Genomic DNA, 25,690 nt, shown 5'->3' with positions numbered 1-25,690 from the left:
CAAAGCGCCGCCCCGCCCCCCCACCCCCGCCCCCAGATTGATCTTGTGCTGGGAAGAGCCGGCATTGAAACAGCAGCTCTGCCGGGGTCACGTAGCTTTATATGATTATTAAGTTTGCAAAGTGTGTTGAAATTCACGTATGTGAAAGGGCAGTACGGTTTCAGAGAAGGGACGTGCAGAATGGTCGGCGTTCCTGGCTTGGAGCTACAGCTCTCGTGAGCCTTGCGTCCCTCGCCCCAGTCCTGGTGCGGACTCTCCAGCCTCTCAGGGAGGTGCTTTGCTGAATGGGTGCCCCCACCATCCAGTGCTGCCGCGCGGCCTGTGACAAAGGATGGTCAGGCTTCCCCATCCCCTCTTTGCGTTTGTTGCACTCACGGTCAGCTTCTGCCCACCGCCCCGGGAAAGGGAAAGGCTCAAGGAGATCGTATATATTACACATACGTGTGTTTGGGGAGGTCCCTTAGCCTTGTACTGGAAAGCCCTAGCAGTGTAACCGTGGGAGGCTGGGCAGGATCTCGCCCACGCAGCTCTCTCCCAAGGGGAGGAATCCATCCCAGGTTCGGCTTACCAAGCAGGGTGGGGAGTGTGGGGCCACGTCTGCCCAGAGGACGGGATGCTGAAGAGGAGCCCCTTGTTGTCATTTTCGTGGAAGTCCCTTGCGTGTTAGCGGGGCCTCTGGCCCACGGGAACTCACCCCCATGACCTGTCTGACTCCTCTCGGGGCCCTCCTCTCTCTCTCTGCTCCCACCTCGGGCCTTTGCACGTGCCGTTCTTCTCTGCCTGGATGGCCCTTGTGGCTCGCGCCCTTGCTTCCTCCAGGTCTTCTCTAAGCTGCCAGTAGGAAGTGACCCCTGGGATTTCTTTTGTCCCCCATCCCTACTTTTTCATCCTCCCCCATCAGCACCTGACTTGAAGTATGTTCATTTGTTGGGTGGCAGCTTGTCTGTCTTAACCCCCCCGTCCTCTTTTCTCCCCCTTGCCCTTCGAGAGCAGGGAGTCTTCCTCTCTTGTTCCCAGCTGTGTTGTCAGTGCTAGAAGAGATGCCCCACGAACATGCGGCAGACGGGCGGACGGACGGCGTGAGCAGAAGTTTAAGTTCTCTTGGGACAACGCAGCAGCTCTCGAGGCGGTCGTGAAGAGCGTGGGCCTCAGCTTCAGCTCTGTTGCCTCTGAGCTGCGTGACCTTTGCCACTCATGTAACCTCTGTGAGCCTCCGTTCCCTCACCTGTGAAATCTACTCCAGTTGTGTTCCCCCATTACTATTATTATTAGATACCAATGACTTGAGCAAATGGAGTCTTTCTGGGCACATGGTACTGGTTTTTAGGATCAGGCTCCTTGCAGCGAAGGATTTCCCAGGTAGGAGAAAAGGGAGGGATGGAACGTTACATACTGCCCAGTCCCACGTAGCTAGTCCCTTCCTCCTCTCTTGCAATCAGGGCATTTGTGATGGGGTCAAGAAAATGGCAGCCGGGCCAGAGCCTCTTGGGGCAGGATGGGGGTGACCTGACAAGGAGCCTGGGAGCACACGGGGTTGGGGAGGGATTGGAGGGCCGATGTCAGCTTGATTCAGGGCCCAGCAGGCAGGTGCGGGGCCATCCCCGTGCATGTGATTACTTCATTATGGAGCCTTTCATTGACTTGGCTGCACTGTGCTGATGAACTGAGACTGGGGACGAGAGCACATAATTGAGGGAAATAAATTCCCATCACAGGCCTGGCTGTAGCCAGGAGTAAGCGTCCACCTCCTCCGGGTGTGTGTGCAGGTGTTCACGTCTTCCCTGGATGCTTCTCCCTTTCTCTCCTCCCCTTCCAGAACCTCACAGGCATCGGCTGCAGGCCCAGTGAGCAGCCTCTTTGCAGACCTGCCTCTGTTTACCCCGCTTGGGGCTGCTCTTCCAGTAACTGGCCTCGTGCACTTGGACGTGCGCCTCCGTTCATCCTCTCCATGGGACGGGCACCTGCGGGGCCTCCCTCCGACCCTTCACACACCTGTTCTTCCTCTCACTCAGTCCATCTCCCTTTGTCCATGTGTTTGTTTGCCTCACACTCTGCCTGTGCCCCCCCTTAGCTCTCCATGAAGACAGAGGAGGGGAAGGCACGGGTGCCGCCCTTCTTAATTGAAATCCCATTTCATTCATCTGGGAAATGAGGCAGGGGAGGGGGTGGGGCGCTTCCCCCCCCCCCCTCCCCGAGCAGCCTCCTTGCAGCCGGTTCCACAGGCACGAAGCCCGTCTCGAAGCCTCCAACACCATGAGTGTGTAGCGACGTCGTCAGAAACAAATTCAGCAACCGGAGTCATTTGCATTCAGCTAAACCGAAAACCACACAACCAGCCACATGGTTTAACCACCACACACACACAAATGTTGTAGCGTGATGCATTTTCTCAAAACCAGGAAATGAGTGGCTCAGGTCACCCGAGCATCTGAAGTTGGTCATTACTAATCAGTTGTTTACAGCAAAGAGATTTTTTTTTCTCCCCCAGTGTTTTCTAGGCCTTAAAAACATTTCCTGGAATCCTGACTGAAGTCTGTGTGTGCCGTGGGCTGGTGGTGCACATAATGGCTGGACTGGGGAGGCAGGTTGCCTCAGTTACAAAGAAGCATGGGTGGTGTGAAGGCAGAGTCGAAAAGAAATGGAGAGCCCTCACTTGACACCCTCTGACCTCAGCCGGTGGAGCTGAATGCTAGAGAGCCAGGACTGAAATTGCAGTCACTTTAGATTATTTGGAGCGAGGAGAGGCAGGGAAAAAAGGGTCTGTTGACTACAGGAAGGTGAATTCTTCCTCTGCTGAAAAGCTTATTAGTGGAAGGAGAAAAAGCAATTACTTGGCTTTTGCTAGTTCTCCGAGGCAGGGATTCGGGGCCACACCAGCCCCTTGGACCTCACCCTGGATCCAGAAGATCTCTGACAGGCTCTGCCCTGCACCATTTGGGAGGAGTAGTTCTGGGACAGCCCCCTTCCAGAAAGAGCATGAAGGGAGGAGAAGGGGAGGGAGGGAGAGAGGGACAAAGTAGGAATGAGAGAGAGACAGAGAGAGAGAGAGAGAGTAGGAAAGAGCCAGGTGGTGGGGGGGATGTGCGAGAACTATGGGTTGTTCTGTCTTTAAACGTGATGGTTTCATTCCGGGTACCACATTGCCACGGGGCAGGAAGTTAACAGGATACTATTTGCCTAAACTAACGGATATCTAGGTTCTTAGGGGATGGTTATTGGTCTTGGCGAGCCCATTTTTATCCTTGCTATTATGCCTTTTGTCTCAAAATGGAAAGAAAAGCTAGATGCTGCTTTGAACAACTATGGTTCCACTCTTGGAATCCATTTGCCTCAGCCTTCCAGCTTTTCCACAGGCCTTTGCTTCTTTCTTCACTCGTCTTTGTGCTCGTTCCGTTCGTCCTCCTATGGATTTCCTGACCCCGTGGACTTTGAGCCTCACCCCTCTCCACGCCCCAGTCTCCTGGTCTGGAAAATGGAGGCGCTTGCTGTCAGCTCCCTCAAATCCCTCAAAACAAAGGCAGATCCCTCTGATGACCACGTTTCTGCAAACGGCCAGTAGTTCTTCCTCCTAAATCTGTTCACTCGTGCCTTTCTCTTAAAAGCCCAGTTTTCTGTTCTTCCAGCTTGTCACCAGTGTCTTCCAGGAGTTGAGTCAATTCGTAGAGTCTTTTCACACAGAAATTGACCTTTTTTTTTTCCAGCCATCGTTTATATTGAATATAAAGATACGGTTTTTTGGTTTTGGTTTTTTTTTTTTTTTTTGAAAGTTGCTCATTGGTTACTGTCTAAATCCTCCTATTCCCCCTGTTCTTCTTCTTTTGATATTTAAAATTGTTGCTTGGTAAGTGAGAAGTCATTCTCGTTTTTTCTTCCTAATCACTGAGCGATTTCATCTTCAAGACAGCATTGTGTTTCGGCTACTTTTCGTTCACATCCCTGGCTTGCTTTATTCCCTTCCTTGCCATAAATGTTGGCCTTACAAAGTGAAGCAAACCCTTTCACTTATTGCAGGCTTCATTTCCATATTCTCTCTCTGCCCCAGGGTCCATATTCCCATAGGAAGAGTTGTCCACTTTCGGAAGTTTGGGGAGGATTCTGACTTAAGATATTCCCTTCCGGGAGCTTCTAGTCCTTTCTCCTGGTGCAGCATGTACACAGAAGAGTGTAAATGTCCACTATTACTTCTTTTTTTTTTTTAAATATTTTATTTGTTTAATTTGACAGGTAGAGACATAGCGAGAGAGGGAATACAAGCAGGGGGAGTGGGAGAGGGAGAAGCAGGCTTCCCGCCGAGCAGGGAGCCCGATGCGGGGCTCGATCCCAGGACCCTGGGACCACGACCTGAGCCGAAGGCAGACGCTTAACGACTGAGCCACCCAGGCGCCCCCACAATTACTTCTGTGAAGTAGGACCGTGTGCTGTCAGTTGCCACAGATCCCTTATTCCTGACTGTCCAACTCTTGGTCGCCGAATTTACACTTTCTGCCCAGATCCTCAGTGACCTTCTCGTGTCTTGACACCATTTTCTTTCCCTTTGGTTTCGTGTGTTAGTTGTTGTCAAATGTTCCCACCATGAGAGAGTATGAGTAAGAGTCTAGAATTTAGGTTCTTCTATTGAGTTGTTTGCCTTGATGATTATGACTGTTTTTGTGCCTTAAGATGCATTACGGTGTCACTTTGGGGACGTGTGATGGACTGCATTCCCTTTCCGGGGATTCTAGCCTGTCCTTAGGGCACAGGCTAGCCTCTCACGGGAGGAAAGGCCCGGTAGGTGCACCCAGTCCTGAGGCTGAGCCTAAGTTTAGTTAGCAGCTCTGGGAGATTTGGTGACGGGCCGCTTCAGCTGAAATCATCGTGAAAGGGCAGGCGTGCTGGTGGTGGTCTTCTGTCAAACCCCAGGAAAAGAACATTTCATTGAACGGGATCCAAATTTTTTAAATCTAGAGGCTTTGTATTCGACCACTGGCATAACTTTGGAAGTTTCTCAAAGGGAGGAAGAAGATCCAAGAATTTTCGCTCTCCCTTTGGGCACAGAAGAGCTGTACAAGGTGCGTGTTAAAAATGACAACAACTTAGCAGCCCCGTCTGCTTTTCCTCACGTGGATGGAGGAAAGCTCTGGAACATAAACCTTTGGATTTTCTCAGTCCCTCAGCTTCCTGCCTCACTTTCTTTGCAATTTCCTAGGAAATGGCAGCTGAAACATGCCGCTGCTGCTGCCGCCTGGTTTTTCAGGCTGAAGTGTGCTGGGGGACTCGATGGTTTTGGAGAACGGCCCAGGTTTTTGCTTTCCCCGTGTAGACGCATCCTTAAATGTCTCCGGTGTGACCGTAAACGCTTCTGGCAGAGGCGGGCTCTTCTCTGCTTGCACCGGGCAGTGAGCGCGCGGTAGGCGCCTGAAGAGTGGCCCGCGCGCGCGGAGGTGTCAGACTCCATTCCGGGCTGTCGCCAGGGTTCACGTGTATGTCTGGCGCGGGCTTCTGCGGTTCCCGGTGCCCTTAGGTCTGCGGGGGTCCGCGTGCGTCTGCGTGCATGCGCGGGTCTGGCCGAAGGAGAACAGGCTTAGCCGGTGCTTTTGTGGGTGCGGTGTTGCCCGAAGTTGGCCTGATGTCTTTTTCCTGGGTTAGGCTTGGAAAGTGTCGGCCTTTGTTTGTGCTTTATTTTTATGAATCAGCTTGTTTTACCAGTGGCTGATGCTCATGCAAAATGCAGCTCGTGGACAGGCCGTGACGCTGCTGTCCACGAGTGGGAGTGGATGCCTATTTCTGCATGCACCCGGTGCTTCCCAGGGACAAGGCTGACTTCTTAACAGGCTCCAGACCCTTCGGACACTGTGGGCGTAAGACTGAGGCCACACACAGGCTGGGAATTCCAGCCCCTCGTTTGTTCTAGCCTGTGACTTAGACTTCTGGAGCCTACGGCTTTATTTTTCTGGGTTGGGTGCTGTTTGTTTTGATGGCCAGCCACAAAATGCTCACCTGTTTCTCTTTCAGTTTGCTTTTTTTTTTTTTTGTATATCTTTGCCCCACACGGTCTACCATTCCCTTGGGTGATGTCACCTCCTGTCTCCCCAGTGTTGTAAAGGCCTTGGGTCTGCACTGCCTCCCCTCCACCTTCCGTTCCGTGCTGTCATTCCCGTACAGATTGCATCCATCAGCGGCGGACCGTCCTGTTACAAGAGCCATCCCGCACGGTCTCACTTAGACCCATTAGGTTCTAATCACCGCCATCTAATATCACTTCTGGTACATCCCGTTCGTTTCCCATACACCTTCATTTGTACATAGATGCCTAAGTACACTTACAGGCTTTGCTCGACTCTCTTCACCCATGTGTTCCCAACATTTTCCAATTAAAAATAAATAGGGTCTTTTTTTTTTTTTTTTTTGCATGAAGCGTAAGCTTTCTCCCTCACACACCAAGTCAGTTTCAACGCAGAAGGATGATAGCAGTCTTTTTAATGGAAACTGTAAATTTTTTTTTATTTACACTCTTTCTATCACTCATGTGTGTTTATCTGTCCTGTCTTCTCCCCTCCAAACATGGAAGCTGGGCAGTGTTTATTTCAAGCAGAGTGTTACTGAAAGACAGATGCTTGTAGGGACTGCTTAGGCCTCATACCTGGAATGTTAAAAAGCTTTCAGGCAGATCTGTTTGGGCAAAAGATGTCCTTTTCTGTAGAGGAGCAGGACTCGGAGGGAGATGGGACCCCCTCAAAGAGGCTTCTCTTCCTCATCCCGTGTGGGCATGAACCCCCAATTCTGACCATACTTCCAGACACCTTAGATGGTGCCTCCAAATCCACGAAATGCTCTGTTGTACTGAGCAAACATATGAGGCCCCTTCTTCCTCCATCAAGGCTGTCTTTCTACTAACCTTGGCTTTTCTCACCTTTGCCCGTCAGATACTCTGTTGTTAAGACTCTGTGACTTACTCTGTCCCCTCCTCCATGCGTTCTCGGCAGCACACTGAGTTAGAATCATTATTTTCCTCCACTACTTTGTTTTTACCAGAGGGGGAAATAAAACACCCTTTTTGGTTTCAAGGGCCTTCTATTTTGCATGCCTCTTCTTTCCAGAACATTCCAGTTTGGTGTGAGGTTAAACTGTGCAAAATACTGTTTGAAAGAAAGGAGCAAAAGAGAAAGGAACTTGTCAAAATGCATTTGTTAGATCACGTTTTAAATGAAGTACAATTGAAGGTAGTTTTTGTCCAAAGAAAGGAAAAACCCCTGCAAATCCGCTGAGCTCCCAGAGAGCGCGCCTCCTTTGTCGTCGCCCTGACATTGAAGTGTAATTTTTCATGGTTATTTGGACTGGAAAATGGGGGGGGGGGGGAACGGGGAGAGATGGGTCTGCGATTATTTCCCATAAATGACAACACAATCACATCACGCTCCGCTACAAACATGCTCGGGGAATTTGCCTTTTTACATTTCATGTGTGAGAGCAGAGCGGCGGTCGGGGCTCTGGAAATCCGAGGGAGATAATCCCCGCTGGATTCAGGCTCCTTCGGAGTTCTGGGACAGAGCTGGGTTTCCTGTTCGGTGTGGATTCCGACACCGTCTCAGGGTTGGGTTTGTGTCTTACACACTGGAACTCACATCTTTCGGTTATTTAAAGAGAGCGAGCGAGCGCGCGCACCAGCTCTTCGTGTGAACAGCCACCAGGCGAGTCAGCGGACATATTTAGTTCCCTGTGCTTTGTCACCGCACATTTGCTTTCATCCTTTCTGCATTTCTGCAGGGGGCAGCCCAGGTGCTTTTGCTAAGAACACAGATAAATGGAACTTGTTGCAATCCTGGCTCTAGGCGTTTCCTCCCTTTCTCTCCTCCCCTGACCCCCACCCACCCCTGTAATTTTAGCGGCGTTTTGACAGACTGTTGAGATGGACCAAGCGGCCTTGCCCAGGAGACGGGAGATGGCAGGGCCCGTCCCTCCCCGCACAACAAGAGCAGTTTGCAGCGGGCGCTCGGGCGCTCCGTGCTGTCCGCTCGGGAGGGCAGCCCCGGGAGCGGATGTTTTCTCCGGGAGACCTCCACAGGCCGCGGCCACCTTGGACCCGTAAGATGCTCCCTCCCGTTGATGCGCAAGGCAGAGGTGACGATAAGTACAGAGCAAAGGGAGAGACGCCCCCCGCAGGCTTGTGTTCTTGTCGAGGCCGACCTGGCTTCAGCCAGCAGGGGCTGCGCACGCAGGCTGCCGCACGCCCGGCCTTCCCAGGCTCCCTCCTGCCACACGATCCCCATTTTTCTTGTTTCTATAAACAGTGGCACGATCTTCAAATATACAAAAGCATAAATGGTCTCTATTCTCCAATTATTCATTTTAATAATACTCGGAGTTGCCCTTGGCGTGTTGATTCTTGAAGCCTGGTGCCAAAAGGCAGGGTCGCCAGGGTGGGGGCCGGGAAACGAGGTCAGGGTGGAGGCAGCGAGGAGGCCGAGGTCCTTCAGTGCTGCGTTTTCCTGCAGAGCTTTTCCCGAAGGCCCCCTCCGAGGGCTGGCAGGCCTCCACCGCCTTTCAGGCTCTGTCCAGAAACTCCAGGCACTGTGGCCCCAGGTGTTTTTGGTAAATGAACACCTAGTGGTCAGAAGATGTCTTGTGGTGAAATGATCCCTTAAAGGATCCGAGTGCACGAGAGCTCATCCCTGGAGGAAGGAAGTGTGTCTCCAGCCAAGCGCGTCCCTCACTTCCTCTCCTGCTCCCCGTCCCCTTTTCCCTCGGAGGACTGAAATCCACGTGTAGAAACATCACCTTCGACAAGGCAGTTTTGTTTAAAACAACTGGTTAGCACCTTGGCCACATTATTTTTTGAGAAGTGACCAGGGTGGGAAAATTCCCTGCCGCAGCACCGGGCCCGACCCGCCCACCCCCTGGACAGCTTTCCCCAGCTGGTAGCTGGTAGAGAGGGGGCCTTGGCTGGCTGGCCCGGCCTGGCATGGAGCTTAGGTTGGTGAGAAAATGGACAGGACCAAAGACTGGGGCCACCTGGAGGGGAGGCCTCCCTCTGCCTCCCCCGTGCTCTGTCCCGTAGATCCTGTGCAAGAGAGGGACTTCGGAAAGACCTGGGCTAGCAGGAGTGCGGGGGGTCAGCTTGCCTGTCTTCTCTGTCTGTCCTCATGTCTGTTGGGAAAGAAACGGCGTCTTACCCTGAGAAGGTGGGAGAATATTACACTTCTGATGACTTCAATGAGTGCCGCAGGCTTGCAGCCTTGGAGCCCCTTCCCGCTTCACGCTCCTCACACACACACCCCACCCCCTCATCTTTGCCCCTTTAAGGTTTCCTGTGTACACTGGGATAGTTGTATTTCAAAATGTTCCCCTGGCCAGCGTCAGTTTGGATTCCTGGACCGTTCGTCTTGTGATTTGGCATTTCCCTCACTTAATCTCTACCCTGTTAAGATGTAGAAAGTAGAATGGACCAGTTTTGCCTGAAGTTAAAAGTAATATTCAGATGATTCCCCACAAGGAACTTTCAAGGGAGATTTTAAGTTTCCCGTTCCATGTGTCGGCATGAAAACATGCAGTCACCTTCACCAAGATGCTAAGTATAAGGTGTCTTAAGAGAACGCTACGCATTTGTGGTAAGCCAAACCACCTTCATCTAAGGGAAAATTTCTGGGACTGCGGTATTGTCGACCAGAAAACCTAACTGCTCGAAGCTGTGTCTCACGTAGTCTCCAGCCACATGGCCAGGGCTGGCAAGAGACACCATTGGAATAAAACCCTGGAGTAAATGTTTGAGAAAACGTGTTTGGGGATGTTGTAGAATGGATTATCACATCCTGGATCTGGAGGTTACTGTGCAGTTAGGAGGAAGGCCAGGGCACATGGAGAGTCCCCCACTGGTCGGACCCATGGTCGTCATTCAGTGAAACCAGACTTGCCAAAATGTCCGGGATGGGGACTGGCATAGTCACGAGCATCGCTACCATTTCCCTCTTCCTCCCTGGCTTGGAGAGGGAAGACAGGACTCGGGTCGAAGAGCTGGGAGCAACAGGGTTATCTGGCCGTCAGCATTGTCGATCATATCCTGTTACAAGTTTCTGGTATAGCAGAATTTTAACACACTGGATCTTATTAGAAGCAAGCGGTCTAGACCTTAAGAGTCATCTTTTATATGGTGGGATTTGATTTGACCTGTATTTGCAAAAATAAAGCATGCATATTCTGTAGAAGAGGCTCAGCCATGAGAGGTTTCCTGTGGATAACCAAAGGCCAACAGGATTGGGCACACTGGAGTGTTCTGCCCTTGTTTTCCAGTTGTGCCAACCAGCGTTTCAGAAGGACAGCAGATGGGCCACAGTGTCCTAAACAAAGTCTCTAGCCACAGAGTGCAGCACCTGCACAGGACTTACAGGAACAAGAGGACAGGACACAGTCTTGGACACCCCAGCGTAAGTGGCCGCCACCTTCCGGGGTACTCCTGATGGTCCTTACGTTGCAGCCCTTTCTCACTTGCTTCTGTGGTTGTCCTTGGTTAATTAGGTTGAAAATGGGGAACGGAAAAGCTTTAACCCTATCTTCAAAGTAGGCTGACTGGTTATTTTGTTTTCAAAGAAGAGGTCCTATATACAATTAAAACTTGTTTCTGGTAAACCTCATTCCAGGAAAGATGAGCTTTTAACAAAAGGCTTTTGACAGCTGCAGGCTATTTCATTTATTTTAATGCCGAATGAAAAATCAATACATTTTTCTGGGTTATACATATTCAGAACAGGCCTGATATTTCCATTATAATGGAAAGTGGGTGTCTGTGCACATCTCGCCTGTCAGAGCTGCACCACCGCATTTTCCAAGCCACTGCTAAATATTTCAAACCCGATTTGATTGTGGTTCATGACAGCTAATGTTTCTCGGCTCTTGAGCCTGCCGACAGGCGAACGCACTTTATCCCCCCCCAAATATGGCTCACCCCAAAGAAAAAGGAAAGAACAATTTCGTTCTTCAGGGATCCCGGATCATTGTATTATTTAAGTAACATGATCGCCCGAGAGCCTTGGGTACAGACACCCTGATTCTTAGGAGAATTTCCAGATTTCTGTCACATCGAGGCACTCCAGGGGCTTTGTTGGGCTTGGGGGAAGGTTTGAATTGATCTCCGTCCTCCTGTTAAGAGTTGGGAACGGAGGGCCTCGTCTCAGTCATTGACTGACCCCTTCCTTCGAGTCTGAGAGCAGTTTGTGAAGGATACCCAGTGGGCGTGGCCCTCGGCCCCAGGTACCCCAGGTACGGGGTGAGCAGGATTGTGTTTCCGGCACCCCACCCGGCACGTTTCCTTGGGTAACGCACTGGGGGGATGCGTGCGGTGGCGGTGAGCGCCGACTTGAGCATGACGCCACGTCCGTTCTCGCTTCTGCCCGGGGCTCCTCTCACACACGTTTCCAGGTTGTTCATGAAATGGTTGCACATCACCACGGGGCTGCCGGTTGGCACGCACACCTCCTTCGGGAGCAGCTGTCACCACACGTGGGGGAATCATGCAGTCACCTTCGCCAACATGCTACGTGTAAGGTATGTTCAGAAAACAGTTGGCGTTTGTGGTGAGCAAAACCACCCCGACTGAAGGGAAATTTTCTGCAGCCGTGGTATCGTCACCTCAAAACCTAAGGTGCCCCAGGAACCCTTCCCTTTGAAATTCTTACACCTGAGGGCCGTGCGCTCAGCCAGGAGACAGGCGTGAGTGGGCTGGGTTTGGCCTGAGTGCTAGTAAGTGCTGTCTGGGAGAAGCAGTTGTGAAAAGGAGGCAGGGATGGAAATCGATTTTTTTTAAAGACCTGCGGCCGCTGTTTTATGTGGAGGTTGAAGGCAGAAGGGATACCAGGAAGACCTCACAGTCATTCAAGATTTGCTTCTGGTTCCCTAGCCCTTTAACGTGAAAATACATTCAAATAGGATGGGTGCCCTCGTTTGAGGGCCCCCTTGGGGTGTACCCGTCAAAGTCGGCTTCTGCTGTAGAGGTTGTTGCAGCTTCTCTGGAGTCTTGTAAAAAGCAGACATTCTTACCTGGCTTGTGCTGGGCCTGCTGCCCCCTGCCAGGAACAGGCAGGGCGTAGGGAGCCGAGATGACCTCCTCACCCAGGCCCAGGCTTTGCCCTTGAGAAAACATGCCTGGTGTGTTCTGCTTGGTTCTGAAATAGTACTAAACTCCTGGGGAAAAGATGGTTTTGATTTGTCCATTTCAGTCTTCAAAGTGGCACAGCGACTGCTGTGTGTCTTAGGGAAGGGAAACGACTTCGTCAACTGAGGGAAAGACAGGATTTTCCAGATAAAACCAGATCATCAGTCCATCAAGTCTTCACTGGTTCCCACCATCTGTCAGTAGCTGATATTATTTAGGGGGGAGAAAAAATCGACTTCCGTAATGACCCCGGCCAGTTGCCACTGACTTCACGGGTGGAAAATGCAATCTGTGATCTGGGGGAAACTGCCCTCCCCCCTCCTTGCTCAATCGGCACGTGGGGGTCAAATATACATCCCTGAGGGGAACGAGGGCTAGATAACCAGCCCCAGGAGCTCAGAGTGTGTGGGTGCCGTTGCTCCCCGGGTCCCCACATCGTGGTTCCTATGCAGGGACACCAGACCCTTCCTTGGGGGCCCGCGGCCTGGGTCTTAGTGAGTGGGGGTTTCTTTAGGCTTTGGAGACCCATTAAACATGGGCCGCCCGCAAAGCACTGTGGGTCTGAGCCGTCCAGACAAATTCATAGTTTGTATCTCTGTTTTTTCATCATTTCTCTACCTTTATTGGTATTCAGAGCTCACAGTTTTCTGGTTACTGTCAGCCTGGGCTTTCATCCATTTTAAAGAGCTATTTTTCCTCTTGCTGTTGATGATGATGGTATAAAGACAGATGGTGTAACTGCTTATGAATGTCCTATTTTATTTCCCCAGGACCAGACAGTTCACTTGAAGACGTGTATTATTTCCACATGCTCAGGTTGGGAGGCCCAGACAGTGTCTGCTTCCGCAGCGCGCTGCCCTTCCAGGCCTCGCCATGCAGAGGGCGACACCTGTAGGTCGTAGGTGGAACTGCAGGGAAGTGCCTGCCCGGCTGATCGGGACCCGGTTTTTAGTTGGGGGTGAGGACTCTGATCCCCTTGTGAAGGAAGCTGTCCAGGAGTTTCCTGATCATTCCTTCTCCCACCAAGCATATAACAGCCTTTTAGTGAGTGAGTGACAAATGATAACATTAAGCCTGGGAACTGAAAAAGAAGAGGATTTGATATTTAAATCTTAAAAATAAAGAAGAAAATGGGGAAGGGGGAGAGAAACACAAGTTCCTGAATTCACCTCTGTCCTCCGTCCTCTCTTTGGAACTCCTCAGCTGCCTTCACTTTTCTGCTTGTAGGGCAGGGAGGGAATGAGGGCTCCAGGAATATTCACAAAGCACTGTGCGGTTTTCCTTGCTCGTCGAATCCACGATGTGCTTATTCTTCACACTCTGTATCTTCTGAATAAGATTCGTTTGGAAAGGCTCAGAGAACTGGGGTCAGCGCCAGAGTGACTGTGAGTTCTCAACTCTGTGCCCATGGCTGCAGCCCACGTGACGTGGAGGAGAGCAGAGCTGGCCTTGGGGTTGGCCTCCCGGTGGGCCAGTCCTTTCCCTCCTCTGCAGGGCAGCACCTCAGACACTGTTCACAGCAGGGTGTCGTCTGTTTTGTAGGTGTCAGACTCTCTCCACCTAAGGTGCCTGTGTGTGTGCGTGAGAGAGAGAGAGAGAGGTTCAGCCATTCAGCCATCTCTGCATAATCAGGTTTGATTCATACCTACACCACTACAGAGCGTTTGTGCCACAGCATGTACGGGGGCAAATGATTATATTTTAAGGGCCCTTGCTCCTTCGGGTAGGCCCAATTTAATATTGATTGACTGAATTCTGGTATCACCATTCAAAGATGAATTTTATAATTACAGTGTTGAACATTTTTATCAAAAGTGTAAAAAATGTGCATTGAACATCCTGCCTGGACATAATGAAGACTGTGCATACATCATACCGTGTAACACGCATGTTATTTTTGACTCACATTTGTATATAACATTTTTTCTCTACTCAGTGATGTATGGTGTTCATATGGCACCGTATATCAGATTGACCTCAAACCATGGTTGCCTGATTTTTCTCAGAACTGAGGATGGGTATGGGGAGACTTGCTGTTAACTTTACTGTGCAGTGAGACAAAAGGGAGATACAGAAATTAGATGTGGGGTTCCTTCCTTCCCTCTTACTTGGGGGTGAAAATAAGCATGCTCTTATTTCATCTGTGTTCCCCATGACTGCCTCATAAATCCCCTATTGGAGGGAATGAAGAATGTTCCCCGACCCCAAGTTCAGTTTTCCAGTCTTTGGACTTCCATTGTCTTTTCGGGAAGAATTAGGAAAATCTGACTCTAAGTAGATACTTTCTTCCTCAAGTGTTTTGTAAACCCTCTGAGGTCATTTTATTCTGAACTCGTTTTACTTCTTTTGTGTGATGAAATTTAGAAGCTATTTTCTGCAGGGTTGGGGAGGGTAACACCTTGAAATATTGAAAGGTAGGGTAGCGGGTCCAGAGACCTAGGGTGACATTGGTCAGAGCCCCGAATCCAATACCTGGTCCCCGTGCATCCGGGCTGGTTCCAGCCAGGTGATGGATGTGCGCAGCCAGGTTCTCGTCCCAGGAAGGTGTGCTCTTCAAAGTCTGCGAATAATGTCATCATTAACCCACCTCAATTAGCCTGCCTTATTCATTCATTTAACCCATCCTTAATGAGTGTTTTGGATAATGATCCAGAGGGCCAGGAGAGCAGAAGAGAAATGTCTCGCCTCCTTTCCCTCAGCACCGATAGGGTAACTTAGCCTCTTCCTTTCCACTTGGGCAGGTGGAGTTTTATCGCAGGAGTAGCCTCATGTTGGAAATGACCATTCTTCTGTCTTCACCCAAAGCATTATATGTTGAGCTGGAGAGAATTTCCATGGCTAGTTTTAAACCAGTGATGGGTAAAGAATGGACTGACTTCAAAAGGAAAATACATGATTCTCTTGCACATTTTTTCCCTTTCTCTACAAATCTAGCTTCTCGCCACTGACGCCTGGCAGGCCTACAGATGTTGTTTGTACAGATGTTGTTTGTTTTCTAGAACTCTTCACATTAATGAAATCCTATCACTGATATTCTGTGATCCTTGAAACTTTGAGTGACTGTTAAAAACCAAACAAACAGAAAACCAACAACACCTCCCGCCGCGGTCTGGCACATGCACCCACACCGCGAGACCTCTGAAGGGTCAGCGACAGGGTCTGGTCTGGTTCAAATCCAGGACGCGCTGGGCTTGGGGCTAGGCAAGAGCCGACATGTGGCTCCTTTCTTGCATTTTCAAGTGCAAAAGACTTGCATGCAACTTCAGGAATTTAGATGGAGTTATTTCTTCAACAGGACTGGCTTTCCAGTATTAAAAGCTCAAATGAGGCATTCAGAATCCATCTGGAAATACCTAACATCCACAAGTCTAAAAACGAGTCAGTCTCCTACCAGTGAGTGGGGATGGGAAGGCCCCGCTGCTTACCTAGACCTTGGCGCGGCCGAAGTACAGTCAGCCTTTTGGGGGCCACAGGGGAGACACGAGGGACAGTCACTGGCATCTCTGTGTTGTGCTCCGTAATTCTTTGGAGTAGGAGCCAAGAGTCCTTCATCTTCTGTCCACTTTTGATCCTTGACATTTCATTTTTCTTCTCTTTCAGAAGAAGCCATTGAAGATGTTGAAGGGCCCAGTGACGCGGCTGCTGATCCAGAGGAGCTTGCTAAAGACCAGGAGAGTGGAGGCGAGAAGGACCAGAGCAAGTGGACAGGTAGTGTGTGTGTGGCCCCCGAGGTCCCGACATTTCTCCCCTGGAAGCGTGAGGCCAAGTCAGGGAGCAGACGCATCCTTCATCTCCCCAGAAAAGCTGTCGGTTCTGTACAGCGGGAGAAGGATATGGGTTTTGCTTTTTTGAGTGGTCTGCTTCATTCTCCTTCTCTTAGGTTATATTAAAGATTTTTTAAAGCGTTTCCTAAATGGCCCCCAGACCAGCTTGTTTATTGAGCATCCAGGTGTCTGGCTCTATGCCACGGGCTTCTGTGTTGGTGAGGTCACCTTTCTTCCGTGGCTCCTCCCTGGCGTGCATCGCCCTGGGTGTGAGTCTTTCTCCGTTGAAGGTCCAGTCATCTAGGCCCCTTCTCCCCAGGCCCAGTGGAGGGGTTTGCCCTGTACACCTTGATTGGGGTCACCCCTGAATCTCCAAGCCGTCAGCAGGGAAGGGGGGGGCTTTGTTCCACACGTTGTGTCTCCTACCTTGCCTCCAGGGCGAGCGCCCACACCCTGAAGTGCACCCAAAGTGGGGCAGGCAGTGAGGCCAGGCAGGACATGTTACCGAAATCAGAACAAGCAGAAGTCAGGGAAGGAAGTGCTATTTCTGGAAAACTTGGTGTTGTGAGAAGGGCAACAGGCATCTCTTGTGATGATAGGATCGCTGTATTGGAGGAAAGAAGAGCTGAGCTGGAGAGGAAAAGTTTAGACCTTGTGGAGGAGAGGAGCAAAGTTGTTTCTGAGAAGACTTCTCAGGACAGATAAGTCTCCCAGAAACCACCACAGTTATTAGAGGAAATGATATGACAAGCAACAGAAATTATTTTACTTGGTCAACCTAATTCTTACTGCCTTCCATTATTAATATTGTAATACTTTGTGTTTTTTCGAGAAAATATTTACCTTCTGAGGTCTGTATTGGTTGGGCCTTTGTTACTTTTCCAGGCACGACTGTTCTTAAATCATGTTCAGTGTTGGCCTTCACTATTTACACAAGATACAGAATCTTGGCAAGAGGCCAGGAGAGAGCAATGAAAATCACTGAAGGCTGAGAAATATTACCTCCGAAAAGAGGCTGAAGAAATTGGGGCTATTCGGTCTGTAAAAGAGAAACTCGAGAGGCAGCTTAACAGCTTCCAAATTTCAGGAGGGCTGGGGCGGAGTAGGCCCTGTTCAGTGTTTCCTGGGACACAGACACAGGGTGTCACTGCAGTTGAGTGAATGAAACCGTCCCCTTTGGGACTGTGGTGGCCAGAGGCCCGCGCTTGAGAGACACTGAGGGATGGGGCCGAGCACCCTGGGAAGGGTTGCAAGGGCGGGCCAGGAGGTAGGGCGCAGACGTCTCTCCTCAGAGGCCTTCTGCACCGGGGAGGGTCGCCGACCGAGATCCGGCTTTCTGTTGTACTGTCAGGGCGAGCTGGACACAGACTTTGCAGAAAGGGGTGACCTGGGGAAGAGGGTTTCACGCACACCGTCGGAAGGCCGAGTAACCTTCCAGGCCGTCTGTCCTTCGTTTTCACAGTTTGTGAAACTGTGGCTTCACCTTTCTGTGCCTCCGTTTCTCACCCGAGATGGGGATTAAAAGTAGTACCTACTTTCAGAGGATTGCCGTGAGGATTATTTGAATATGGGAATCCTAGAAAGTGCCTGGCATGTAGGAAGCTCTACCTTAGGAAGGTTTTTGTTGTTGTTTTAATAATCTGGTTAAATAAGATGAGGGAAACTAGTAGCAGTTTCTCTTCGGGTCCTTTCCTGTGAACGTGAAACTGTCGCCAGACAGCTTGTGGCTTTGAGGAATTTTGAGAAGCGGAGGAAGGACAGCACGTAAGAACTTACTGGATGGTGTCGACAGTCTGTGTGGGCGGTGCCTGCATTCTGCGCGCTAAGGACACTGAGTCGGTGACACGACGTGACTGCCATTTGTGAAATTCCTCCTGTGCCAGGCAACTGGGAGCGCCGTAAAAATGAGCGTCTTTCATAAAGCCCCACGTTCTCATTCGTTTGTTCATTCGTTCAGGCAGCAGGCTGTACTTTATCTCCAGAAGACAGAGGAGAGAGAGAGAGAGACCGTGGACGAGTAACTCAGAGGTGCCCCTTAGTCGGATAGTAGTGAAGAGAGAAGGGGAAATTCTTTGCTGACTCCTGCAAATGATCCTCTTTTGACCCGAAGCATAATTTCGTCTATGTTGTCTGAGTGTGTAATGACAGGCTTTATTAAGGCACTTGAGCCGATTTGATCTTGGAATCGATACAGGTGGCAGCAACCTCTTCGCAGCTTTCTTTGGGATCCTTAACTATTTTATATAAAAAAAAAAAAAATCTGCGTTTGTTCCATTTATGCCCTAAATTGAGCTGTTCCTATCTGATTAAATGTGATGGGGAGTGCTTCCTCCCAGCAAATAAATAAATAGTGATTTCACAATTTGTACCGTTGATTAGTGGCTGCTCACGGTGCGGATTAATAATATTTCAAATGAGCCTGGATAATTGGCATTTTCTCGGCTATTGATTATGTAGTTTGGGGTTTGTGCAGGAATGGCTAATCTTTACTAAAAATTTTTAGTCATTTATTTTTATGTTGGAAGGGAACTCCTGGTGTCCATTTCGGTGTCCGTTGGCCACCGTCCTTGGGCTTCTTTTATGGAGGTGTCAGGTCTTTGACCTCAAGTGGCAGCGGGGCAGGCAAGATGGTGCTTTGAGTCCCAGCAGCATCCACCCCAGGGCCCGGGGCTGGGTCGCTCCCACGTGCAGGGCACTGGGCAGAGTTCCACTGATCCCAGGTTCCATGAGGTGACAGTGGGAACTGTCACTCTGGGAACGGAGCACACCCCGGGCTTTCAGGAAGAGCCGTAGTCCTCAGAACAGCGTTGCTATAGGCCAGCGCTGTCCCACGGAGCTTCCTGGGCTGATGAAGATGTTCCGCCCTGTGCAGTATGGTAGCTGCCTGCCATAGTGACCCCTAAGCCCTTCAAGCGTGGCTGGTACCACTGAGGAACCGAATTTTCAATTGTATTTCATTATAATGAATTGAAATGTGGCTCTTTAAATCTGGACAGCGCAGCTCTAGATACTCAGAAGGAGCAACACTACCCCTGAAAGGGTGCCTCCCAGCTACGCTAACTTCCCAGTTACTATTAAGGCTGCACCAAGCTCTAACTGGGTGCCAGGCACCGTTCTAGTGCACCACACCTGTCCTTCCCAGCAGGCGTGCCGGGAATGGCTCACAGGTGCACAGGTACTGATCTGTACAGCCCTTGAGTTGGCCCGGGAGGCGGGGGGCGGGGGGGTGGCCAGGGGAGGGGGCGCTGCTGAAGCCGGGGTCAGTTGCAGTTTCATCTGCCTGTACTCACTTGCCATTTTCTATGTGCGCCGCGATATGAAAGAGAGTTGGGAAGCTCTGCTTTACCCACGTTATTTCATTGGGTTCCTACCCCTCACTCTGTGAGACAGGTGCTGTAAGTGACCCGCCCCCCGCACCCCCCCAGGCCCCCTGCCATTGTGCAGAGAAGCAAACTGAGCCCGGGACGGCTGAGCTCGTGCAGGTTGCCAAAAGGCACACAGCGAGGTTCAGATTTGTTGAGCATCCCTGCTGTTAGGACGGAGCCCGAGCTCGTACCAGTACAGTGTCCCACTTCTCCAGGAATGCGATTTTTCAGCAGAGTCATTCGATCTTGCTTTCACCTCCATTCTGAGTGTGGAGAGTAGCATTCTCCCAAAGTGGCACAGCAGTGACAGGAGCATGACAGCCAGGTGGATGGTCCACCATGAGTTTACCTCATAGTAGGTCCACGTCTTGCTCAGTCTGAAAGCAGGTTGGTGAAGCGGACCACTCAGCAGATGGCCTTGGCCTCCCAAAGCCTCGGGCATCTCATCTGTAAAACATGGATGGATAACACCCGCCACCACATCCTGGGTTCCATGATGAGGGCTCTTGAGGGCTCCATGATGGCAGGTGGTGGCCCTTGATAAACCCTTCAGCGATCCCACCTCTTCGGGGTGAGTGTGATGCACTCTTGTGGGCCAACGGAGGGTGCAGGAGGGTTCTTTGAAGCTCAGTCTCTTTCCTAATGCACAGCAATTTCCACCATCCAAGTTTGTGGTTTTCTCTTTTGAAACATGAAAACGATCCCTCGTTCTCTTTTAGCAGTGTGGATTTAAAAGTGTGTGTTCTAGATTGAAGAGGCCCCAGTGTCGGCAACTGAACAATAATTAATGCAGTGATTATCCAATCCACCGTTAATTGCTATAAATTAAGTGGTATACAATTAATGTGATGCTTTATCACCAATAATTAGGGGAAAAAATTGAACTCTTGGCAAAGAATCATAGCAAGATGGTTATTTAAATCCTGTAGCCACCATGGTTTCCAGCCACAGAGCACTAAACTGGGTCTAGTTAAGCTAATTTGAGACAAGATGACCAGGGGGTGTCAGTGCTTGAAAACACAATGATGGGCCCATAGCCCAACTGAAAATACCAACATGATAATGCTTCCGAAATCCCTAATTGATGTCTGTGTCTGTATTTTTGGAAAATTTCGAGTTAGAATTGTAGTTTGAGTGTTGTTTTTCTAGGGGAATGGCCTGAAGGGATTTTATTTTATTAATTTTTTTTCCTTAAATCCATGATGCTCACGTAACACAGAGCAGTTAGTGCAGTGGAGTGTCCCTGATTTGAATCTATGGAAGATTGCTGTTAAAAGGCGGTATTAATGGGCTGGCAAGGTCTGGGCGACTGTGAGGGGAAAAGTGTGTTTATGGAATATGGTGCTGGCAGGCATGATTTCAATCGGGTTTGACATGTTTAACATAAATGTATAGTGTACGGCTCTTGCTGCATATGAATAATTCCTACAGACCCACAGCCTCTCTAATTACTGAGGTTGAAAAAAAGCAGGTCAGGCACATCCTGGTGGAAATCTATTACCAGCCCTCCCCCTAGTCTCCCTGTTGTTTACAGCTTTGTATAAATAGGGATGCCATTGTATGGGGAACTTAGTGCCTGAAGTGTGATCTGTGACAGAGAATGGAAAGGGGCTGAAAAAATACCCCCCCCCTTTCTTTCCCTCCAAATTGAGTCCATTAAGACAGAAGACTGTACGCGGAGAGGGAGCATTCTGGGTCTGGAGAAGCACTGGCCTGCTTAGGAGTCCGAAGCCCCCGGCTCGAGGCCTCGTTCGGCCGCCGAGACGAGCTCCACGACCTCAGGTTTCCGGTCCTCAGTTTCAAAATCTGTAGAATGGCAGGTTTGGACTAAACAGTTCTGGAATTCCTTAAAAAATAGAATTTGGGGAGGAATAGCTGTACGGGAGCATCTTGGGGAATAATAATTTCTAAAGTTGGAATGCTGGTAACTTGCCAGGATTCCCCTAGTCTCCCACCAGGTGAGATGGCATGGGTCGGGAGCCTGCATCGAGAGTTCAGAGAGGCCCCTTCGGCTTTTTCCATGAGGGTCGGACAGTCCCAGGCCGCCTTTCTTGGCGGGGTATCAGAGCTCCACATGCTCTTTCACCTGGTCCTGTGTTGTCCGAGCTCCGTGTGATGAGGACATCAGGGGAGGAGCCCCCGGAGATTGGTGTGGGCGCCTTTGAGTGGATCCCCAACCCAGCTCTGTTTTTGGCTAGAAACCAGGCTGTTCAGCACCACCACCATACCTCTCCCCAAATCATTTCAGCCTGAGTCTCTGTCCTTCTGGCATTTGGTTCCATTTTCCTACCTACCCAAAAGTAAATTTGTCTTTGCAGTAGGGTGTGTGTGAGGGAATGCTGGGAGCCTGGCTCACATGGCTCCTTTGTGGTTCGCATTCCTGCCAACGGAAACCATTTTTGGTTTTACGTTTCACACACGGATGGGAATTGTGCAGCTCTGTGGGCTTTTCCAGAGTCCTCCATTCCCCTCCCCCACCTCCACTCCCCACCCTCCTTTTTTTCCAGGTCTCTTTCAGTATAACTTGGCTGCTCAAAGTGACTGCAGGCAGAATTCTGCCTCACAATTGGAAACAAACCATTCGAACTATTTTTATGTTGGGAAGCAAAAATAGATATAGGGTGTGGTGTATATCTGGACTCGCCTGAATTCCAGTAATTCAGAGGTCTTGGCTTTGAGAATTTATATTGTAAATTGTAAGAGAGGGAAAGGGACCACATCAATGGAGCAAATATTTTTACATGCAGTAACAAAATGAGCGGAGATAATCTAAGGCAGATACGGCATACGCAAAAAAGTAAGGAACTCACTTTCTAGAAGGGACACCATATGTAATCACATAACTGTGGTACAGTGTGATGAGAACTGTCATCAAGGTGTAGATAAAGGGCAGTGGAAATGTAGATTAAGGAGAAAATCATTTTTCATCACTCTAAGAAATACCTTATAGATTTGCATATTACTCATGCAAAGGGGCCATGTGAATCTTGCTTTGTTTCAGTATGAGCTTTTGTGTTGATGGGGGAAGCACCTCTGTTATTAGAATCATGATCATGATTAAAAAAAACAACAACAAAAACACCATAGTGCCTTCCTCAGGGGATAGCTGAGCATTTTCATTAGGCTCTCACATTCTTCCTGGCCCAACACTCTCTCTGTTTGCAGACTAGAGGAGTACGACACATAGATGGTGAACACCTGGGTGCCAGATTTGTGCTCAAACCCCAATTGGCCTTGTCGATGCTGGATATATTCCCCACATCATAAAGCTAAAGAATACATAACATGGTAGCTTTCTCTTATTATGTGAAGATTGGAGGAGGAGACTTGAAAATCCCGTTTCACTAGTTGTCAGACAGGATTGTGAGCTCTTTATGATCTGAACTTTGTGTCATTCACTCGTTTTTGTTTGTTTGCTTAATAAGACTTTCCCTTTTTAGAGCAGTTTTGAGTTTACAATAGAACTGACAGGGAGGTACAGAGATTTCCCATATACCCTCTGCCCCTACACATACATACATAGCTTGCCCCCATAATCAACATCACTCACCAGAATGGCACTTTTTTTTTTTTAACAAGTGATGAACCGTTGACACATCAGAAATCACCCAAAGTCCATAGTTTATCTTAGGATTCACTCTTAGTGTTGTACATGCTGTGGGTTTGAACAAAAGCATACTGACATATATCCATCATTATATCACATTATGTATTTCCACTGCCCTAAAGTCTTCGGTGCCCTGCCTCTTCATCTCTCCCCAACATGGCATCCATTCATTTCTTTCATCTCCAGCACTTAGCAAGTGCTTGATATTGTTTGAGTGTTTCATTAACAATTGGTTTGGTGAAATACCGTGACTATAAACATTTTCAAGTCCAAGTCATTCTACTTTGTGCTTTTTAGACATCAAACCTGTGGGTTAGTAGGATTGCTCCATGTTAATATGTAGAAACGGCAAATGTAGGGTATCTGTGCTTCTTTAAAAACCAGGCCTCTCATGGACCCGTATTATTTCCCAGAGATGTTTCTAAAAATGAAACCATAGCAAGCAGTGTTTGAGCTCTCACCCTGTGCCGGACGCTGTGGTAGGCTTTGTATGCCTGATCTCTCGCCAGCCTCACAGAAACCCTGTGAGTAGACACTGCGATCCCGCTGACAGATGAGGAAACTGAGAGCTCATTGTATCACGTGGAATGCTCAAGGTCACACAGCCAGGTTGGGAACCAACGTGTGGTCAGCGCTGCAAACCGCTGCGCTTCGTTACCTAGCAAGGGGGACCGAGGCCTTTGTATAAAGGGACCTCGGTCGTAGGAAAACAGCATGTGGGAAACATCCGTTCTGGAGGAGTCCCTGAAGGTGCGCCAGAGCCACCTCCCCAGCCCTTCGGAGTGCTCTGAGCCAACTGCATGTGGGACCCAAGGGGTACGGAGAAAGCAGGGGTGCAAATGCGTGTGGGGTCCTCCTCTCTCTGTACTGTGCAGAAGACCAAGATGAGACCTTTCCAGTCTTCTTGGTCCTTTAAACCCACACAGGAAAGTGGAGAATCGTTGGCATTTTCCACCCTTGAAGGGGCCTGAGTGATGATGTCTTTCTTCCCCAAGTACAGATTCTCACACTGTCCTGCTGAACCTGAACTAGCAAAAAAAAAAAAAAAAAAAAAAAAACCCAAAAAGCCAAAAGACAAAAAACAACCCTGAGCAGATCATGGGGGAAGTTGATTTGAAAGGGTGCTGAGAAGTTCAGTTCAGTGCTCTTGGTGTCTGTCACTATGCTGGACCTGGATTTTATGTGTTCATGTTCACAAGTTCACTTTCATTCTCAAAATTTAGTAAGTATTTTAGGAAGATAGGTTTGGAATGGAGAAGAAACGGGAAGAGTATTGTTTTATTCAGTCTCTGGGAATCTGTGCTGTGCTGGGGCTCAGAGACCCTAACTAACCTAATTAATGTTTGATTTGATGGGGACTGGATGAACCTCTGTTAATTAACTTTGGCCTAGTCTCTGAATGACCCACTTTGCCCCCTTGTTTTGACCTCTGGACTTTTTCTTCTGTCAGTGCAAGGGTCTCTGAGGTCCTTGCCACCCTGGTTTTCTCCAAATCCCTGGTCTTCACAATCCTGTAATTAAGCCAGGGGGCAGACTGATCGTGCAGCCCCTCCCGTACCCCCGACCGTGGCCCTCCGTCCTCAAGGACACTGTGACCACGGTTGCAGACGGCATGTCTGCACAGCTCAGGAGGCCAGGATGCTTTGCGGGAACTGACAAAAGGCCGGAAGCGGGCAGGCTGACTAAGACCTCAAAGCGAGGAGTCAGGGCTTGACCCCTGGGGTCCCCAGCCCCCGGCACACAAGCCAAGCTCATGGTGGCAGCCCAGTGTCTAGAAGTTATTAAATAACCTGTCAGCCACTGTTGGTCTAAAAGGGGGTAGCTGGTGGTTCTGTTTTGTAAAGGTGGTTCCTTCTCAAACCTGATACACAGGGAGCAAGGTATCTCCAAACCGAATTGTGCGATGGCCTTTTGGGGGCTCAAATCAGTACAGTTAAGCAGCCTTATGCATATTTCAGCAAGGAATTAGTGTAACAGATTGATGCCTCTGATGTGGGGCTTAGCACTGTTTTCTCCCCCAAGATGCAAAGCAAGGGCAGTAGCCAGCAGTCAGCACGGGCCCGCCATTCCACCCTGAGACTGCTTACTGGGAAAGCAGAGGCCCCACAGCACGGCGTGACCCTCCTTTCCCAGATTGGTGGCTTGTATGCGCAGGGGCTGGTGTGGACCTCTGCATCCCTCTCAGGGCTGAAGCAAAGGGGACCTTGGGTTGGTGAGGCCTGCGGGTGCCAAGACCAGGCAAGCCAGCCTGGAAAGATGCTTCCTCCTTCTGCAAAGTGGGCAGAGCCCACAAGTGTCTGCCCTTTTCACAGAGGTTCTCCAGGACTCACAGGAAGAACGAGGCTTCATACGCAAGGCGGTCTGTCATGATTTTGGATTATACTACCAGCAGAGCATATGGAGGTTGTTCCTCTGAATTTCTGGCTTTGAAACTGTGTCTACATTTGTTTTAGAGCAGGCAGGTTCCCTGAGGGACAGCCATATTTAGTCTTTCACCTTTGGCCCGAGGGGGGAGACATCTAGCTTTGAGAGCAGGCCTGGCTTTCTTCCGTGAGCAGAGAGGATGAGAGTGTCTTGTCAGCAGCAGTCATTTGGAAGTGGACTGGCAGATCCACCTACACCTGCTGGGCCCCCTCATTTAATTCTGGTCCCCACCAATTACAGAAAGCCCCGACTCTGATGGCGGTTCTCAAAGTAAGGTCCGTGAGCCATCAGCATCACTCAGGAACTCCCTAGAAATGCAAATTCTCTGAATCAGACCTATTTTGGGGGGTGTGGCCTGCTATCTGTGTTTTAACAAGTCCTCCCAGGGATTTCTGACTCACACTTGAGT

The 25,690-nt window shown here is 49.8% G+C and overlaps 1 protein-coding gene across 4 annotated transcripts in view; it reads left to right on the top strand.

Moving 5' to 3' along the window:
- The window catches only part of ZFHX3 (zinc finger homeobox 3), a 266,361-nt gene that overhangs the window by 208,773 nt on the left and 31,898 nt on the right, over positions 1-25,690 (top strand). For all 4 annotated transcript variants that reach the window (XR_013444232.1, XM_036073293.2, XM_078063027.1 and 1 more), the window contains exon 5: positions 15,722-15,829. Coding sequence is in view for 3 of the 4 variants with exons in the window: in XM_036073293.2 (XP_035929186.2) it covers positions 15,722-15,829 (108 nt within the window). In the remaining variant the exon portion in view is untranslated. The remainder of the gene's footprint in view (positions 1-15,721; positions 15,830-25,690) is intronic.

This window comes from Halichoerus grypus, chromosome 15 (assembly GCF_964656455.1).
Source record: "Halichoerus grypus chromosome 15, mHalGry1.hap1.1, whole genome shotgun sequence".
In the NCBI taxonomy this organism is placed as follows: domain Eukaryota; kingdom Metazoa; phylum Chordata; class Mammalia; order Carnivora; family Phocidae; genus Halichoerus; species Halichoerus grypus.
Note: the sequence above shows the minus strand (reverse complement) of the source record. Positions and strands in the feature narration are given on the sequence as shown.